This window comes from Microtus ochrogaster, chromosome 15, assembly GCF_000317375.1.
Source record: "Microtus ochrogaster isolate Prairie Vole_2 chromosome 15, MicOch1.0, whole genome shotgun sequence".
NCBI classification, from domain to species: Eukaryota; Metazoa; Chordata; class Mammalia; order Rodentia; family Cricetidae; genus Microtus; species Microtus ochrogaster.
The window spans coordinates 30,935,649-30,956,145 of record NC_022017.1 but is presented as its reverse complement, the minus strand read 5'-3'; the positions used below and the strand labels follow the sequence as shown (position 1 = coordinate 30,956,145).

At 47.2% G+C, this 20,497-nt stretch overlaps 1 protein-coding gene across 2 annotated transcripts in view; it reads right to left on the bottom strand.

Moving 5' to 3' along the window:
* Positions 1–20,497, bottom strand: part of Trappc9 (trafficking protein particle complex 9) — a 425,933-nt gene that overhangs the window by 390,216 nt on the left and 15,220 nt on the right. Inside the window, exons 5-7 of one of the 2 annotated variants that reach the window (XM_026782638.1) lie at positions 16,738–16,764; positions 7,241–7,362; positions 3,694–3,819 (exon numbers count right to left, since the gene is read on the bottom strand). In XM_026782638.1, the coding sequence (XP_026638439.1) occupies positions 3,694–3,819; positions 7,241–7,362; positions 16,738–16,764 (275 nt within the window). The remainder of the gene's footprint in view (positions 1–3,693; positions 3,820–7,240; positions 7,363–16,737; positions 16,765–20,497) is intronic. The other variant, XM_026782639.1, reaches the window with a different exon arrangement.

Here is a 20,497-nt window from a genome sequence, read left to right as displayed (position 1 = left end):
TTTGTGAGTACCAGATAGTTACCACAAACCAGCCAACACAGGCAGGCCCCCCTGAGCCTACACACAGCCTCTATTCTATAGAGACCCTTCCCAGCACTGCTAAAGCCCCGTGTATTATTCACCAGTTCTAATGCCCATGCAGGGATTCTTAAAGAGAGAAGTACTTGTGCTAAACACATCTCCGTTCCTTCCAAAATGTCCACATTTGACCAAAGTCATTCATTCCCGTCAGTTCCACAATGGAACACACTTGATCAAGAACCAAAGACTTGTTCTATTTCAGAAAAACTACAGGCCCTGCCTTTCACTGTGGTTATAAAACCCCACCAGAACTCATTATTTTGCTGCCTGCTCTACTAGCAGGGAAACATCCGGATGAGTCAACTACAGCGAAGTGCCTGCCTCTTTGGACAGAATACGAAAGGCCGGTAACCGCCCTGTGCCGCAGGGCCACATTTGCCACGGAGCACTGCTGCCCTCTAGTGTTTGCCTGAGGCCAAGCAGTACAACAGCAGCGCTGATCCAAATTAATGCCTGCGTTTCCAGTGAAAACAGCTTTGCAGCATGTACAAAAAAACCTACCTCTAATCTGCAAAGGTAACTTCAGTAACAAAAGAGGCAAAGCTGAACTGGTATGGCTGGCAGCCACCAGACCTCCAGCACCAGCTAAGACTAGCAGGCTCTATTCCCCAGGCCTTCCAGTTCAGCTTGAAGCCTCTACTGTGTCTCAAAGCTGTCCCCTGAAAACCCTAAGCCTGGAGACAACAGCACTGGTCCACTGCAGACCTGTGCAGGGACATAGGACCATCTAATCTAACCTGGGACATAGAACCATCTAATCTAACCTGGGACATAGGACCATCTAATCTAACCTGGGACATAGAACCATCTAATCTAACCTGGGACATAGGACCATCTAATCTAACCTGGCTAAACCAATCTCAGGGCTTCCCTGGACCCTTCCCAGTGTGCCTGATGAGGCCCAGCACTCTTCACCTGGAAGCATGGCTTTATCAGGGTCCACCCTCTTGCCCGTGAAGTACCCTTGCCCTGTGTCCTACCCTCACTGTCCTCTGACAAACTTTCACCAGCTTGACCCCTGCTGGTCCTCCGTGCTCCAGACCGGTGAAGCTCTTACCCCCACCTCTGCTCTCAGCCACTTTGGTGATGTCGTTTCCCCTCTCCCCCCCCCCCCCGCTCAAGTATTAGTGGGTCTTAACTGTCCTAGAACTCAGTCAATGCACATCTCGCTAAGCTTGTATATGCCTGGCATGGGACATCCTGCCCTCCAGTCCTCTACAAGAGCGGTAGCCTCAGCATCTCAGAAAAACACAGCCTAGGAGGCAGGGGAGATGGCTCAGCAGGCAAAGGGGCTGTCACTAAGCCTGACTACTGAAGTTCAGTCCCCGGAATCCACTTGGGGAAGAGAGAGCAGACTATCCAAGTTGTCCTCTGACCACATGCACGCTGTGGCACGCAAGCCCATACGCATGCACAGATACAAATAAAATAAATAACCAGACAGTAGTGGTACAAGCCATTAATCCCAGCACTCGGGAGACAGAAGCAGGAGGATCTCTGTGAGTTCGAGGCCAGCCTGGTCTACAGAGCAAGTGTCAGAACAGGTTCCAAAGATACACTGAGAAACCCTATCTCAAAAAAACGAAACAAAACAAAAAATGTAATTATAATACACACACACACACACTCACTCTCTCTCACTCTCTCTCTCTCTCTCTCTCTCACTCACAGTGCTGGGCCCAGTGTTGAACCCTGGGTAGAACCAAGTCAAACAGTAAATTTCAGCACTGAGACTGACAACTCGGCTTGGGCCATTTCCCAGGCAACTGAAGCTTCCACATCAAAGGACCAAGTTTTTGCCTCTCCTGCCTCCTGATCACTGGAAACCAACAGAGAACAGAAACTGGGGCCTCTCCCAGGCTTCCCTGAGGACACTGTGTACTGCTGGTTCTCAGTGCACCCTCACTTGGAGGCCATAAGAGTTCTTCCCCTACATGAAATGGCCGGCTATACTGGGGCAATCTTCTTTGCCAGCCCTACTCGGTGTTTCTCTCTCCCTCCGTGTTACAACTGACACTTCACACACTCTCAGGCAGCCTCACTCTAGTATCTGACCTAGGAACCCAGCCCCGTAGACCAGCATGAGGGGCAGCACAGGGCTCTACAGCAAGCAAGACTCAGAGGGGTCAAGGAGCTAGAGTTTTAGGCAGTTATAGTCGACCATCTGATGTGGGTGCTGCTGGAGATGAACTCTGGTCCTCTGCAAGGGCAGGGTGTGCTCTCAGCCAGACCCATCACTCCAGCCTTGGGTTAATGCTATAATAGTTATTTCCATCCCCCCCCCAAAAAAAAAGATCTCTACAGTAAACATGACAGCCATCGGTGTACTGAGCACAGGTGACGGGATGGGTGCCTGGAAGTCATGCTCTCAGCGTGTTCAGGTGGGATTATTCTGAAGTCCCTGCTGCCCTCTGCCCTATCCCCCCCCCCCAGTTGCCCATACTTACCTCACTCTTGTCTTGTCAAGTCCACCGGTGTGGTTCTCAAATGCCCACAAGATGGGGTCTGCCTTTTGCCTCTCAGAGCCCAGTCGGCAGGTCCAGTGCCATCTAAAATTACTCTCCCTGGCCTTGCCCTCCTCAGATACCAGGCCTTCCTGTTTCCACCTATCTGTCTTCCCCAAACAGCCCAGATTCACAGATACCTCATGCTACCCCTCTGCCACCCAGATCTTACCCTATTCTGAGCAAACCCCAAAGTCTGTACCCTCCTGCTGAAACTTAGCCCTTCTTCCCCACCGCCCATCCTAGTGGCTGCTCTCTCTGTGAAAGCCAGACTCCTGGAAATCTCCTATTCTGCCTTCAGAAGCCACCTCCATCCAGTGTCCCTGGTTCCTACCACATCAGGTGATGCCCTTTGGCCACCTGCTTCCCTTGGCACCTCTCCCTCTGATGTGCGTCATTCAACACCATTCAACATTAGCCTTCCCTACGAAGCTGCCACTCAGTGATGGCAGGGTGGCTCCTTATCTCCGGGTGTGTTTTAACAGGATGTCTGCTCGACCAGTGTTTGTGGGCCAGCTGATGCTGCTGGAGCCCTGGCTCCCTTGGCTTTCCTAAACATCAGCTACCATCCTCCCAGTCTCTAGGATAGGAAGCAATGTTGTCAATCTGCCACTAAATGTTTTCATGACTATCTTATGAAATACCTTTTCAAGGGCTGGGGCTACAGCTCCATGGAAGAGTGTTGCCTAGCACACAGGAGTACCTCAGCCTGCCCTTCAGGCTCAGATTTACATTTGGGAGGTGCCTAGTGAGGGACAAGAGTTATACAAGCCTCCTGTTTTGTAAACCAAATGGCCTAGCATTACAAATGGCAAGCATTTCACAAGTGACAAAGGCAAGAGCCATGAAGCATGTCAAGGTGGCAAAACTGGCAGGAGCCAACATTTTTATTCCAAATAAAAATTGGGAGAAGAGGGTGAATTCCTAATTTTGAAAATATAATACACCGAAATAAAGAAGATGGATATAAAAATAATCACATACATTTGGCTCTTGGGCTATGACTGCTTCATTTTTCTCATGCCGCACAATCATTGAGCTAGATCATGAGTGACACATCCAGGAGAACTGAATCACCTGCCACAGAGACAGGAAGGCACGTGCTCACCTGCCGGAGATTGATGTACACGGCATTCTGCAGAAACTCCGAAGCTTCCATGCCACGCTTCTGAATAGCCAGGACTCGCACGGCCTTGACACACGCTTCCAACTCAATCACCCCAGCATTCTTATACTGTAGATATAAAGAAAACACATCCATCAGCAAAAAGCAAGGACGTTCCCAGTACTGGGAAGCTGCCATGGAGACTCCAGATGTCCTCAGTAGTACTTCCCATGCACAAGGTCCCTGGTACCCCTCTGGGAAAAGCTATTTCTGAATCTGTTTTAATGGGTACAAGTTGGAATAAATCAATGATCCTCTAAGTGTGCTGCATTGATTAAAATCTTTTGACCACAATGTTTGCTATGTTACAGACTTCCGGGGGGGCGGGCAGGCTGAGGTCCCCTCAAGACCAGAAGTGATTAACATTTAGAGGAGTTTGGGTTTGGGATGCTCAGCCCATATAACGGATGGACGCTTTGCCATTTTTCTTAAATGCTCTCACACCTGCGCCTTTAATACAGCCTCTGGGAATGTGTTGCCTTTTGCAGAAGACACCTGGGCTGTCTGTGTGCAGTGCTGCTGATCGTGTCTCAGAACCACCTGTACCCAAACCGCAGGCATTGGAACAGAACAGGTCCTGTGGGGCTCATCGGAACCACTACCACTTAAAGCAGTGGTTCTCAACCTATGGGTCCAACGCTGGGATCATATATCAGATATCCTGCATCTCAGATATTTTTACATTACAATTCATAAAAACAGAATTACAGTTATAAAGTAGTAATGAAAGTAATTTCTAGTGGGAGGAATCACCAAAGCATAAGGAACTGTATTAAAGGGTTGCAGCATTGGGAAGGTTAGAACCTCTGACCTAGAGTAACATGTTGCTCCATAGGACAGAGAAGGTTCAGCACCATGGACAGTCCTCATTATCTGCTCTGGTCCTCCTGGACCTGAGCTAGCACTCCACACACAGTGGGGACCTTAGGTCACACTGCACACACAGTGGGACTGGGCAGCAGATACTGCAGCAATACAGTGCTCACGCCCAGGAGCATCTTGGAACTTATTCTCAAGCTAAAGGTATAAGCACAACAGATCTGAGAAGCACACGTGCACAGAGGACATGAGAGATGACAAATGCACACTGGTGGCTGTGTGGACACGGTGACCAAATGGGCACAGTTCTCTGTCCCCCCCCCCCAGTCTGTGCACTCATGATGACTGAGTTACATGCACGTGACACTGCTGGAGACAGGGGATTGGAACCTATTCTCTGGTGCCTAAAGAAAGACGTAAGACTGCAGACTGTCTGGGGTCCCCGCCAGGTCTCCAGCTCATGTCTCCTGATATAACAGAACACCCTGAGACACTGCTCAGGACTCCAGGAAGAAGCCATTCACAGAGCAGACCGTTCTGCGGACGAGGCCTCTTGATGAGTCCTGAATGAAAGCCAAGCACTGATCAGCCCTAATTAGTCAGGGGACCGGGTGGCACGGGAAAGGCTCAGGCTCCTTCAGTGGAGGAGGTGAGAGAAGAAAAGCAGAAAGGGCCCGGGGAAGCACAGACATGAAGGCATGACTCAAGAAAAGCAAGGCATGCATGTCCTCCTCCCGCCTGCATTACAGACATCTGAGGAGCAGGCTTTGCCCAGATGCCATGTAGCATACTGAACCCAGGAAGAGGAGGCGATGACCAGGGCTTTATTGATCAGTACTAACGGGCCTTCCCCGTGCTGGCCATTTGTATATGTAGAAACCATTGACCCTGATCAAGCATTGTCTGCAGCAGAGAGAGGAGAAAACAGCACCTGAGGCTGTAAGGCTGCAGAGTCGGATGGCTACAGTCAGCAGAGGGGAGCTCTGGCTATATCTTGCCAGCTGTCGGCTCTGCACGGAGGGGACAGGGCCACTCTGAGGACAGAGCCACCTGGCTCCTTTGATGTGTCAGGGTAGATTAGTAACACAGTACACAAGGGGACCACTGAGGCTCCGGCCTGGCTGGTGAGGGGCCGACCATCTGCAGTCACAAGTGTGGCCCACAGTGCCAAGGGGGTGAGTCTCAAGTGTGTACAGTTGGAACCCTATTTTTCCAGGCATACACCGCCTTCCTACGGCTGCATAACAATTCATTTCTGTGTTCTTCTTGAATTCTTGAAGACTGTTTTTTAAAACAGACATGAAAGGGCTCTGAAAGGAAGGCTTGATTTTTTTAACAGCTGGCTTTAAAATGAACATTAAAGCATCAGTCTGGGCCAGCAAAATGGCGCAGCAAGTAAAAACACTTGTGGCAAAGACTGACAACCTGAGTTCCTGAGTTCAATCCCTGGGACTGACAGGATGGAAGGGGAAATCAATACCACAAGTGTACTCTGGCCTCCAGACATGCACACACACAAGCACTAAATAAACAAATGTAAATTTTTCAAAAAGCAAATTACATTTATTTTGTTTGTTTGTTTTGTTTTGTTTTGTTTTGTTTTTTTGGTTTTTCAAGACAGGGTTCCTCTGTGGTTTTGGAGCCTGTCCTGGAACTAGTTCTTGACTAGTAGACCAGGCTGGTCTCAAACTCACAGAGATCCACCTGCCTCTGCCTCCCGAGTGCTGGGATTAAAGGTGTGCGCCACCACCGCCCAGCTTTGTTTTGTTTTTTAAGACAGGGTTTTTCTGTATAGCCTTGGCTGTCCTGGAACTCACTCTGTAGACCAGGCTGGTCTCGAACTCACAAAGATAAACCTGCCTCTGCCCCCTAAGTACTGGGACTAAAGGCATGTGCCACTGCCTGGAAGCACATTTTCTTAATTAGTGAATGACAGGGAAGGACCCAGCCCATTATGGGTGGTGCCATCCCTGGACGGGTGGTCCTGGGTGTTATAAGAAAGCAGGCCCAAACAAGCCATGAGAATCAAGCCAGCAAACAGCACCCCTCCATGGCCTCTGCATCAGCTCCTGCCTCCAGTTCCTCCCCTGTTCAAGGCCCTGTTCTGACTTCCTTCAATGATGAACAGTGACTGGAAAATATAGAAAAAATAAACCGGCTTCTCCCCAAGTTGCTTTCGGTCCTGGCATTTCAGCACAGCAACAGTAACCCTGACTAGGATACACTGATTTTCAGAAGTCCAGAAAGCTGATGTAGAAGTATCAATAATGATTAGCCCTGAATGGGCTATGACAGTCTTTTTCCAAAATTATATTAAATATATACTGTCTGTAATCATTTTAGGCATATAGCACTGGGCATGAGAGAATAATATAATATTTACAAAAGTGAGTAAGAGAAAAACAGGTTGGCAAGACAGCTCAGAGGGAAAAGGTACTTGCTTGTCACCAAGACCCACATGGTGGAGGGAAGGAATCACCCCCTCTATGTTGGTCCTCTGAACTCCACACGCATGGCATGGCACAAGCACACATGAACGCCATCAATAAAAAGGAAGTATAATCCATACTGGACATTTTTTAAGATATCGCAACATGACATAATGTCAACAGGGAACGTTCCGATTGGAAAGATACAGTGACACAGAAACTGTAGGAAGCCGTCAAGTCACCTTGCTGTAATAGGAAATGGCCTCTTTGTACTTGTCAATTATGTCCTCGGGGCTGAGGCAGTTCTTGGCCCGTCCGATCTCAGCACTGGTGTCAGGATTGATGCCGTTGGTGGTGAGGGCACCTGCAGACAGAGAGAGAGAAAACAGCCTTTTGCTATTCCCTTCTTGTTCCCTCACTACTTTCAAGGGGAATGTGCGGGAGACGAAGCCTAAGTGCATGCCACGGAAGTCTAAACCCGGTGAGAGTCTTCAGGTTGTCCGCGGGCTGTACTGGCAGCATCCGCTGCGGGGTTAGCTAACTCCAGCGGGCTACCCTCTCTGCGACGATTTTCCATTAAAGAACATGAAATGCATTACATAAAAGCAGCATATGGAAAATGACCCAGGGACCACACTAAGGCCTCAGAGGAGAGAAAATGTATGAGCCACTTCCTGAGCTGGATAGCAGCCAAGAAAATGACTTGGAAGTGCTAGTCGCCTCTCCGTGGCTGTCAATTTCTATTTCTGACCAACCCTTGCCACCAAACTCACACAGGGACAGGGCTGTGGAGAACTCCCGTCTTCAGAACAGAAGTAGCTACAGAGAGAACTCCAACTGGGACGAGGAAAAACAAAACTGTCTTTGATGTCACAGAACACTCAAGAACTACCTGCTTAAGCCTCAGTGGCTGAGCTCCTAAGTCACGTGTTTATTTTACAGACAAGGGCATCTCCCAAAATCCACTTTCCCTACTTTCAGCTCAGGGCTCAGTGTTTCTAACGGCAGAGGGCCAAGATGCGCTTCATGCACTGCCGCAGGCACCATGAAAGCGCATGCGGTACCCAGGCTCTCTGATCCAGGGCCCGTTTTCTCAACTGCATGCTTTCTCCCTCTAATTCTGTGAAGAGCTTCGTATATGTTTTTGGAACAAGACAGAAGAATGGTGAGTAGGTAGCTATGTGGAAAGATGGGCTCGAGAGGGAGAGAGGAAAAGCTAAGTTAGGAGACTGGAAGATGGCGAGAGGAAACGGCTTCTTGTGTCAAATGCTCCTGCAATAAGAAGAGAGAGAACTTCAGCAGAGAACCATGAGGAGGCAGGAGAAGAAAATATCTCAAATCTGTCCTTTGTAAGAACTACAGTCAAATCCACGTGGGCCAGGGTCACAAGACTTGGGCACTCGCAGACCCAGGCATCCCTTGGAGCACAATTCAAGAGGACAGCCATCATGCCTGGAGTAAGCGCACTGCTGTTGAGTGAGAGGAAACCACCGCCGCCGCCGCCGCCTGCACCCTCCACACGCTCCCTTCTGCAACCACAGCAGCTGCAGGAGGGAAACACCAAGCTGGGTGTTCCTGCAGGTGGGAGAGGGCCTGGAGGAGCCAGGACTTTCCCAGTTCTCAAGATGATGGAGCCACTGCCTCTAAGGCTGTGCCTGGGGCCTGGCCCTGACCACAGTGTTCTGTCTTCACTTCTGTGTGCCTATCATCTTTGTGTTACATGTCCTGCATGAATTAGTATTTAATACATGATCAGGGGTTTTGAAGTGTTTTGCTGGTACTAACAAATTACCATCCAATTCCTGAGTCCTTTCCCTGGAATAAAGAGGCATGGGGAAGGGGAGAAAGAGAATTTTGTTGTTCACACAGGGCCACATCTCTTCTCCAGCCCAGGAAAAAAAAGACAGGAAAAGTCCCCAGACATTCTTCCCCTTTGTAAGGAAGGAAGACATGAGTGGCCCTGTTCCCCAAGTGGATGACTTTATTTAGTACAAGGCTGGAGGGTACACCTCACAGGAAGCAACCAAAGACCACGTCATCTGTAAGGAGCCAGAACCTAGTCCTCAAAGAGTCACTGTGCCACTTGATAAACGAATAACAAACTGAAAACGCTCACACCCTGCAGGCCTGATCTTTCTGGTCATCTGCCGACTTGACAGTCCTCAGAACCCAAACCTCTAGCTGACAGCCAGGAAAACCAACTCCACGGGCTGGTGGGAACCCAGGCTGGAGGAGCAGCAGGGTGTGTGAGAAGTGGCATGTGGCAAAGACAGTCCCAGCAGACAAGATGGCCAGGAGTCCCTACTTCACAAGATTGCATGCAAGACCCAATACTGGAAACTCAGGCAGATACATGCATGGAGAAAGACGAGAATAAGCCAGAGATGAGCAAAGCCACACACAGAAAGCAACCACACATTAGCAGGGTCAAGTATCACTGTAACCCAGTCACAGCCGCATGTGACGGCAGACCAGGTGATCATCATGCTCCAAAGCCAGTCACACACAAAGCCAAGTCTGTCACAAAGGTGCTGTTGGTCCTACTGGAGGACTTATAGGAAGCTGAAGTGAACAGCTGGCGGTCCATGTGTAAGATTTGCAAAGTAGACAAAATAATACATCAATGTGCTATGGTAGCCTTGACACTGGACGTGTCCCTGAGGCACCAGGATGGTAGCAGGTCTACAACTCAAGAGCTGAGAACACAAAGCAGGGATGGAAGGGAATGACAAAGAAACTTTCCAGGAAGATCTGCACATCTTAAGATACTTTAAAATGATAATTAGAATTGTGGGGGCTGGTGAGATCGCTCAGCTGACAATGGGGCCTGCTGTTGAAAATGATCACCTCAGTTTGATTCCCCAAGACCCACGGGGTAGAAAAAGAGGACAGACTCCCCCTAATTGACCTCACATGCACTCTCGGCCCTCTGGGCACCCACACACACACACCAAATAAAGAAATAAATACAATTGTTTTAATTGAGATTTCAAATCTGGACACATGTTTATAATTACAGGACACAGGCTGAAGCAGGAAATCAAGAGTGCAAAGCCAGCCTGGATTATAAAGGAAGTTCAAGCCCTATAAAGCCCTGTCTATATATATTGTTTATACACTATTGAAATAATTCTGTTTTTAATAGACTTTGTCCATAATTTCATGAGTTTACCAGATGGTGTAGGGCAGAATGTCACATGTGGCTGTCCTGTCGTCTGCCATGTGAGGTGTCCAGATTTAAACACACATATACAGAGAGAGAAAGGAACGAATGAATAAAAATGCCTTTCCCCTGGCCTTGATTAATATATTTAGAGGAAGCTACAAGGTAGCTTAAGTCCATCCAACTTGTTGTTTTCTTTAAAAGTAGTTTCAAATATTTTATTTGATGAGTATTTTAGGATGTTTTTAAGACTAAATACAATTCTTTTGAGTGTTTTTTATTTGTTAGCATGTTTGTTTTTAAAGATTTATTTATTGTACATACAGTATTCTGCCTACATGCCTGCAGAGGGCACCAGATCTCATTACAGATGGTTGTGAGCCAACATGTGGCTGCCAGGAATTGAACTCTTCCAGGACCTCTAGAGGAGTGGCCAGTGCTCTCAACTGCTGAGCTATCTTTCTAGCCCCGTTTGTTTGTTTGACAGAGTCGTGCTATCTGGCTGGCCTAGAACTTGCTATGGAAGGCCAAGTTCGCCTCACACTCAGAGAGATTCACCTCCTTTGCCTCCCAACAATAGGGATTAAAGGCATGTACCACCACACCCGGCCTCTAAGTAAAATTCATAAAGACCAAAAAAAGGGGGGTGGTGGAATATAATGAATATGTCAAAGCCAAAAAATTATAGATATAATGGGAAAACTTCTAAAAAGATACAAAACAACTAGAAAGGTAAGGGAAATCTGAAAAACCCAAAGACAACGAGCAGAAAACCAAAAACTTTCCAAGAAAGAAAAGCACGATGCAGATGGCCTCAATTATAAAGTCTACCAAGCATTTATGGCCAAATTAAGACCAACTCTCCACAAACTCTACCTGAAAATACCAAAGGAAGGAATACTATATCAGCAACTTGCTCAGAGAGGCCAACACCATCCTGATAATAAACCTGATAACCGCACAAAGCAGAGGAGAACCTGGCAGGCCACTTACTGCTCATGAGCACAGACACTAACACTTCCCCACAACAAGAGCTCACTGAACCCAGCAAGATATAGACAATCACAGGGTATGAACAAAGGAGATATCAGCTTCACATCTAAAAACCAGTTATCACAATGAAGGGCAAAGGACACAGGATCTTCTAGACAAGGAGGGGAAAGGCAGAAAAAGTCAAGACTTTCCTGATAAAAAGTCTCCCCACACTAGAAAAGATAAGACATAACGGACGGAGGACGGCTTTAAACCCAACCTACAGCTAACACCGCACTAATGATAAGAGACTCAATGTGTGCCCCCAGAAGGTAAGGTCTCAGCCAGGAGGACACCCAGATTCAAAAGCCAGAAGTAAGAACGACTTCTGCTTTCAGGGGCCACCACCTTGCACCCGGGACTGTAACAAAGTAACTGAACTAATAAATGCAGTCAGCCGGGCTGTAGGGTAGAAGGGTTGATACCTAAAAGGTCAAATTCCTAAATCAGCTTGCAGCTCACCAGCTGCTAATGGGATTATGGCAAGTCCGCTCCAACACTGGAGTGTTCAGATAGCTAAGAATACATGGCACGGGCTGGGAAGGTGGCTCAGCAGGTAGGAGCTCTGCTGCTCTTGCAGAGAGCCAGAGTTTGGTTCCTAGTACCCACATCAGATGGCTCACACCACTGTCATGCCAATTCCAGGGGATCCAATGCCTTCTTCTGGCCTCGGTAAACATACACACACACACGTGCACATTAACACACACATGCACACATACAACAAAACAACAGTAAATCTTTTTAAAAATAATTTAAAAATGTATGCATACATATATGTATATATACTCTGAGAACTCCAACCAGAGCTGAACAAATTAAAGATATGGCCAGGAAATACCAGTTGCCTAACATGTATGAGAACCTTAATTCTCAACACTGCATGGGAAAAGGGTAATAAAGAAAAAAATAAGTAGAAAGATATGCCAGGTCCACACACTGGAAAATTTAATACTTCTCTTCATATTTCTTATGTATATGCAGATGTATATGTACATGTATATGATGCATTGCCTGACTATGGATATGTATATTGAATGCAGTGCCCATAGAGCCCAGTAGAGGGCAGTGGATTTCCTGGTTGCTGGAATTATAAACAACCTGATAGAGGAAATCAAACTCAGGGCATTCCCCAAGAGCAGTGTGTGCTCTTAACTGCTGAACCATCTCTCCAGCCTCAGAAGATGTAATATTCTTTTGTTTGCTTTGTTTTCTTTTTTTGAAGCAGGGTTTCTCTGGCTGTCTTGGAACTCACTCTGTAGACTAGGCTGGCTTCAAACTCAGAGATCTGCCTACCTCTGCCTCCCGAGGGCTAGGATTAAAGGTGTGCGCCGCCGCCACCACCACCCGGCACAGATGTAATAGTCTTTAGGTAGCTGTATGTAATGCATCCCATGTTGGCCTACAGACTCATAATAATCGCTAGTAAGATCCCAGCAAGATTCCTTTCAAAAATTGACTATCTACCCCTAAAATTCATCTGAAAATTCAAAGGACCCAAAATAAACACAACCACATCAAATAAAAATATAAGCAATTTCTAAATGTGTCTATTTTGCTTTTTGTTGTCCTTTAAAGCTCTACAATGGACGTGATTTGACAATAAGTCAGGTTTAAAAATACACACAAAACCCCTGAAATAATTATGAAGAGATAAATAAATGCTTAGTAAAAAAAAAAATCTTAATAAGCATATCGCTAAGCTCTCATAAACTGAAAACATAAGTCATAGGCACCTCACACTCCAAGGGAAGATTAGCATACTAACCAAACGTTTCAGAAGGCTCTAATTCAGTAACAAAGAAACGGGGAAACTGCATTTGATAGCCAATCCAATCGAAAATCCCCATGCTGACACAAGCTCACCAGGACAACGTGGAATCTTTTCTTCAGAGACTGGAGTTCCACACATAAGCTAGGATAAAGTAGTCAAACTACACTAGACCCAAGGATGCCTTTTAAATAGAATTCTAAAGGTATACCACTTGAAAAGCTACAGAACGTTCAGAGAAACAGACAGAAAAGAAATACACAAACATATGTGTGATGGTGGCTCCCCCAACTGTGGTCCCACAGACGTGCAGATGCCTTTGCTTACTACAGGGTGCTAGGTACTTTAACCCAGAAAGAATATCTTAATTGAGCCAAGAAATTAAGAGTCCTCTTCTCTTGTCAAATCTAGTTAATGAACCTTGTCTGCTGTGTGCACCTCAGACATATTAGAGATGCTTCTCAAAACGGTGAAAAGCCTCAGTGTAGGCTTTGGGAAGCCTCTGCTAACCTCCACGCAGATATCAGCAGATCACAGGCATGGCCACGTGATCCGCCACAGTGTGGTTAACAGCGGACAGCCCTGCCAAGGCTGTAGTAAGACCCGGCCTTTGGAACACCTTGTTCTCACTCAGCCGCTGCAAGACAAAACAGCACCGTGCCCATCCAGGCTGTCACTAGCCACGTCTCTGACAGGCGACCTGTACCTAGAACATAAAGAGAACTGTGGCAACTCAATAATTAACTGACAGAGAGAGCAGCCCTTTCAGAGCAAAGACACCAGGGACGAGTGCACTTTGAGAAGGTGCTCGTTAGCTGTAAGAGAAACTCCAGAATCCGGCGTCCCAACAGCCGTGCAGGGGGCACTGCTGCATACCCACCAGGAGTCGGGAAGGTGACAGCTGCTGTGACAGACAGCAGGGACAAACTCGCATGCATGGCTGCTGGGACTTCCCGTGGTGTGACTGCTTTGGAGACGTAGCTGCACAAAAGAGAATTTAAAACACACAAAAATTCCCACAGCGTTCATTGCAGCACTGCTCCTAGGAGCCAAAGGGTGCATGAGCCGAGAGACTAGAGAAACAAAATGTGGCATGCTGACAGGCCAGGGACACATGCTGAAGGGGCGTGAAATCCTGAGCTGTGCTGGAAGGGTGGACCTTAAAACACTAAGTTAAAGAAGCCAGTTCCAAAAGACCTCAGTTTATCAAATGTGAGATGGGCACAGTAGGCCAGCCTGGAGTGAGAAAGTAAATTAGAACTGCAGGAGCCCAGGGGAGGACAGGAACAGAGAGGAATGGCAGCTGTGACCACAGAAGGTGAGGAGCTTCTTGTTGGGGAGATGAAAGCCCTACAACGGCCTGCTGTGCTTGGCTGTAGACTCAGTTTGAAGCTGTCTTTAAAAATTAAACAGCATTTTCAACCGTGTGTGAATTGCTAGTTTTTGTCACTGGAAGGAGACGCTAACCTCAGCACCAAAGTGGAAAAAGCAAGCGAGCAGAATGAAATTAGCCAAAAGACTTCAGCTTACTGGATGTGTGTGCACGCCATGTTCAGAGCCAGAGAGGGTTTTGAGAAAGGAACTGTGTTTAAAGAATAGAGCAAGAACCCAGAAGTCCATCTGCCACGCGTGATGGAGGAGCCCCTCTGTCCTAACTTAGCACTGAAACAAGCACCCAGAGCCAAAGGAAGCACGCAGAGATGCCCACCCAGCTTCCTCAGGGGAAGTCAAAACCACTTTCCACATGATGATCAAACCTAAGTGCAAATGGCGGACTTCCTGATGGCTCGTGAAAGAGTCTTTTCTGTGAGGCTGGACAGTGGTGTCACCTCTGAGAAAGTCTCAGGGGCACTGGCAGTGACCCCCTCCTACCCAGAGCACTACCCCATAAACTTCAAGAGTCTAAACTGCAGAAGAGGCTCAAGTAAAACATGGTCAGGCTCTGTCTGGTCTAACAGCTCCTACCAGAGACCTGAAGGTGCAGGCTGCGGGCTGGGGCCTGGTGAGGCAAGGGTTGAGTTTAGGAAGAGCCTCAACTCCCTGCCTGTCTCCCTTGGTGAGTCCAGCATCTCACTTACGGTGGATGCAAAGATGCCCTCCAATGCCAGGGCCAACTGGCAGCAGCGTCCTCTGTAGGTGGCTCTCCCAACCACAGGCTCTGACATGGTCCAAGAGTCACTCACTCATCCCCACAGCCATAGTCCAGCCTGCATCTGCTCTAAGTTCTGCAAACTCAGGTGCAGAACCTTATTCTCAATGTTTTCACAAATGACAAACACATTCTTCCCTGCCTCAACGAAAGTGTGACTTTCGGAGTGGTCCTAATCTGTCCCATCTACTTCTTCCACAAGTAGGTACCTTGACATTCAGTATTTCATATCAGGCTCCACTAACCGTTGGTCTTGGCTCAAAAATATCACTCAACATTAATTTCATTTTTGAGCTTTCTTGTTTGTTTCAACTGCATGCATGAACATGTGTTTGTTGTGTGGGTATGTGCATGTTTGCGTGCAGACACCAGCAGAGTCCAGAAGAAGGTTTCAGATTCCCTGGAGCCGGAGTTACAGGCATTTGTGAGCCATGCAACATGGTTGCTGGGAACCAAATTCAGTTTGGTTCTGCAGGAAGCACTCTCAACCACTCCCCGGGGCTTCTTGTTTGTTTGCTTGATTTTTGTTTTTGAGACAGGGTGTTGCTACACAGCCGAAGCTGGCTCCTGCCTCAGCCTCTTGGGTGCTAATGAGACTATAGGTGTCTACCATCATGCCTGGCTTGCCAATCTAACTTTCACCAGTACAGAAAGTCACTGGCTCCTGTCACACGAAGGCCTGCCCTTATGTTGATTTTTCTTTAGGAAGCAAACCAAAAAAATTGCAAGGTTCTCTACACTCTCCACAAGACCATACTGAGACATTTAGCCAGCAGTGTAGGGACAGGCCTTGAAGCAGATAGTACACGCGTGCAGACCTGAGGTGATTCCACTCCGACATGCGCGAGACGAAAGCAGCAGGCTTGAGTAGGAAGCCCGGGGAAACATGACTGCCTGGTTTGCGTTCTTTGAAGGAAGGCCACTGCTACTGCACTCTCAACTACTCGGCCATTGTTTCTAATTAGACCATAGACAATTGAACTCATCACAAAACCCTCAAGCACTGTAACACAACAAGTGTCTGCCGGATTAATTACAGAAACTAAGAAGAGAAAGAAAGACCCAACACTTAAAAAAAGAAAAAAAATGCAAGATTTCTTAAGAACACATATACATCCAGGCTTGGTGGCTCACACATTAGGAGGCTGAAGCAGGAGGATTGCCACTAATTAAAGGCCAGCCTGGGCTATGTAGCAAGACCTGTTTGTCACCAGCAATAATAATAGTAGTCTATGAAAAAAGTAATAGGGAATTCAAATCACTGTGGAAAGGGGCGCAGGGCATAGACTCAGAGCAAAGTCATTATTGCCATGAAGGGATTCAAAATCAATAGCACAGACATGCTGGGTGCATTCAGAGAACTCAAGGCACGATTCTCAATCATTCGCTTCACCATGCTAGGGGGAAATTGCTCCTCTTCACCAGACACATGAAGCAGCGGGGTGCCCCATCAAACAAGGACCAAACGATAATCAGGTTTGTCACAGTTCTGATTTAAAATTACTTAAATCAGAATGTTCCAAAGATCACAGTCCAGAAACCAAAACCATTCATTCACAACACCATGAAACAAGCACTTAAAAAAATAATAATAACAAAAGAGACTAAGCACAAGATCATGTACCTGGGTCAATGAGAACTTCTTGCGCCCCTGGAAGAAAGAACAGATTACGGTCTTTTATTTGGAAAACAAAAGCACTTTTAAAGACAACTAGAAGAACACACTTTACAGTTTGCATATTCCCTGGGAAGTCTGAGATGCTGGCCTCTACCACAACAGCAACTGGGAGCAACGGCATGGCAGGCACAGTGCTCTTTTTTTGCTTCTGTGAGGAAAACACAACATCTACTGTTTGTCGTGTCTTGAACAAACAGGAAAGCGCCCCCTTACCTCTTCCCTTCCTGCTTTCTAAACACACACACACACACAGAATAATTTTTTTAAAAGGATGAAGAGGAGGGAAGGGAGGAGGAACTTTGTAGTGAGTTTACACATGAAAGCAATTAGCTCGCTCTTCTCAAGCAGCTGGGAAAGCCTTCCTGATCTGCTGAGACATCCAGATGTCAGTGAGGCCAGAGAGCGGCGTTCTCTGCAGAAAAGCACACCCCGTGAGCTCTGGGCCCAAGACTCAAGCTCATAATGACTGTTCTCATTGTAAACAGTTTAGTAAGATTCAAAAAGGTAGGTCCCAACAGCCTATGCTCTTACTCATCAACACACATTTGTTCAATTGTCTGTGTAAAGAACAAGCTCCGTGATTATGGTGCCAGTTGACAGCTACGTGGTAAAATTTAGCAATCTTTTTATTTTGCACACACGCATGCGCACGCCCACACTCAAGAAACCAGAGGTTAACCCTGTATGCCATGTCTCTAAAGACATCCACCAAATTTTCTGGGTTTGTTGTTGTTGTTGTTGTTGTTAATTGCCTAGGGCTTGCCAATTAGGCTAGGCAGACCAAAGAATTCACCTGTCTCTCTGCCTCCCCAGCACTGAGATTCCAGTACGCACCACCGTACCCAGTTCTTTTCACATTGGTTCTAGAGGTAAAAGTCCGGTCCTCAGCTGGATGGTGGTGGTGCACACCTTTAATCCTAGCACTCAAGAGGCAGAAGCAGGATTTCTGAGTTCAAGGCCAGCCTGGTCCACAGAGTCTGGACAGCCAGGGCAACTTAGGGAAACTCTGTCTTAAAATGAAAAAAAAAAAAAACTAAAGCAACAACAACAACAAAAAGGTCAGTTCCTCATGCTTGGGTGGAAAACACTTTGGTAACCAAGCTGTTGTTACAGTGCCTTATTTATGCTATATATGTAGATGTACATGTACATGTACATGTATGTATGGCTCATGTGTTCATCAGGGAAGCTGAAGCAGAAGGATCCAAAGCTCCGGGCTACACAATGAGATTCTGTCTCAAAAGCATCAAGCAAAACAGGAAGTGACTCCGTGGCTTTAGGTCAGATAACACTGCAGCATCATTGTTGCCCATCCTCCCTGGACACTCGGGGTGTGTGTGTGTGTGTGTGTGTGTGTGTGTGTGTGTGTGTGTGTGCTGCTAGCTAAGCCCAGGTTTCACGTATGCTGGAAAAGTACTCTACCCCAACCCCGCCCCTCCCCGCAGTTTTTTTTGGGGGGGTTGTTTTGTTTTTGTTTTTTGTTTTGTTTTTTGAGACAGTTTCTCTGTAGCTTTGGAGCCTGTCCTGAAACTAGCTCTCGTAGACCAGGCTGGCCTCAAACTCACAGAGATCCGCCTGCCTCTGCCTGGGTGCTAGGATTAAAGGCATGCGCCACCACCTCCCAGCTTCCCACCATCTCCCCTCCTCCCCCCATCCCCTGCCCCAGTTTTAAGATGTAGAATTAGAATTTGTTAGGAGATTTTCCTATGTAACCCTGGCTGGCCTGGAAGTCACTCTATAGATCAGTGTGGCCTAACTCACAGAAATCCACCTGCCTTTGCCCCCCAGATGCTGAGATTAAAAGGATATGCTGCCACCATGCCCAGCTAGAAGGCGTTTTCAAGTTCAAAGGTTAAGAGAAAGAGAGACACTCAGGAAGAAGGTAAGTCACCCTTGAGAGCACAGCTGTGGGCCTCTCAAACAAGAGTTACCTCCAACTTGTTATTTTATTGTCGAGCTTCAAAGTTTGAATTTACCATCCTCCTGCCTCAGGCTCCCCACTAACTAATATTATAAACTATGGATTACAAACCTGTACACCAGGCCCTGGATCTTCTACTTCTTTTTTTTCCCCCCCATTTACTATATATACAGTGTTTCTTCTGCATGTCTGCTGCAGGCCAGAAGAGGGCACCAGATCTCATTACAGATGGTCATGAGCCACCATGTGGTTGTTGGGAATTGAACTCAAGACCTCTGGAAGAGCCGCCCGTGTTCTTAACCGCCGAGCCATCTCTCCAGTTCTGCTCTTCTACTTCTTAATTGGGTCTTCCCTCATAACACTATTGCTCCCTACTTGAAATTATCAAACCTTATAAAATGAGGGCTCCAATGCCAGCATGACGGTACATGCCTATAATCTCAGTAACGGTGGGAAGAGCAAAGCAGACCCAGGTTCAAGGCCAGCCTGGGCCACTTGGCAAGACTCTCATCCCTCTCATACCTATTCCCAATGTAGCCACAAGGAATAAATCTCCTTTTCCTGCTTCCCACTTTTAACTTGGCTCTTTTTAATTGGCTTATTGAGGACTGGTGGCCAGACCTGACTTGGGACACAAGCTGTGACAGACAAGTTCGGTAACACACCTAATGCATAGAGCCGAGCACAGCACCTCCATACGGCCACCTCGGCTGAATTGAAAGCCAAGGTCTTCTTCTGACCCAACAGGGTGCCCACTAGTGAGCACAGACGTGGAGAAGGAAACCCAGGGCCTGGCTTCTCATCGGTAAGATGCTGCAGAGCTGTGACGTCACAGCTACCCGGTTCCTAATACTCGAGGGAAAGTCCAGTTTCACTGCTGCCCTGACAGTACCTGAAACCCTCACACTGAGCTGACACGACAGGAATAACATGGAACCAGAAGGCTTTTTCCATATACACACTGGGGACGAGTCTGGAGCAGCAAAGGAAGAAACCATGTTCAAGCAGCCTGGTTTAGGTCCTCTTGTTCAAGTGGGAAAATTAAAAAAGCAATAGTAATATAATAACAATAATAAAATAAAAATAAAAATAAGTGCAACAGCAACCCCTATGAACATCCTGCAAGAATCCTCCCATGGTCTGCCCAGTGCTTTTTCAGAGATTACAATGCACAGGCTCTAGCCGGCTTCAGGGAAGGTGACGCTGTTCAACAGCTAAACTAAAATGTCTGCCTCCCAGATGTCAGCTAAAGAGACAAGCTCACAGAGGACAGCATAACAGGGAGGGTGGGGCATCTGGCAGGGAAGCTGAGATGCGGGCTCCTTCCAGCAGCCAGTTACAAAACTTTCTCCCAATCTTTGCATTTTTCCCAACTGAGGGGCCTGGAGAAACGGTTATGAGCTGTCAAGAGGTTAAAAGCTGTTGCTGCTCCTGCAGAGGACTGGAGTTCAATTCCCAGCATCCACATCTGGGGCCTTACAACCATAACTCTAAGAGATCCAATGCTCTCTTCAAACCTCCAGAGATATCCTCAGACGTGCACAGATACGCACATACTCACAAATAGAAATGTTAAAAAAGCAAAGCAGCCATCTCCCCTAAGTTGCTTTTGCCAGAGTATATTATCCCAGCAGGAGATAAAGAAAATAAAGAGAGCTTGTCTCTGCCACCTAGTGCTGGGCTTCTCATGTTGGAAGGCACGTGTTCTTATCCACTAAGCCATCTTCCCAGCCCCTTTTAGAGAGAGAGAATGAGTGTGTGTGTGTGTGTGTGTGTGTGTGTGCG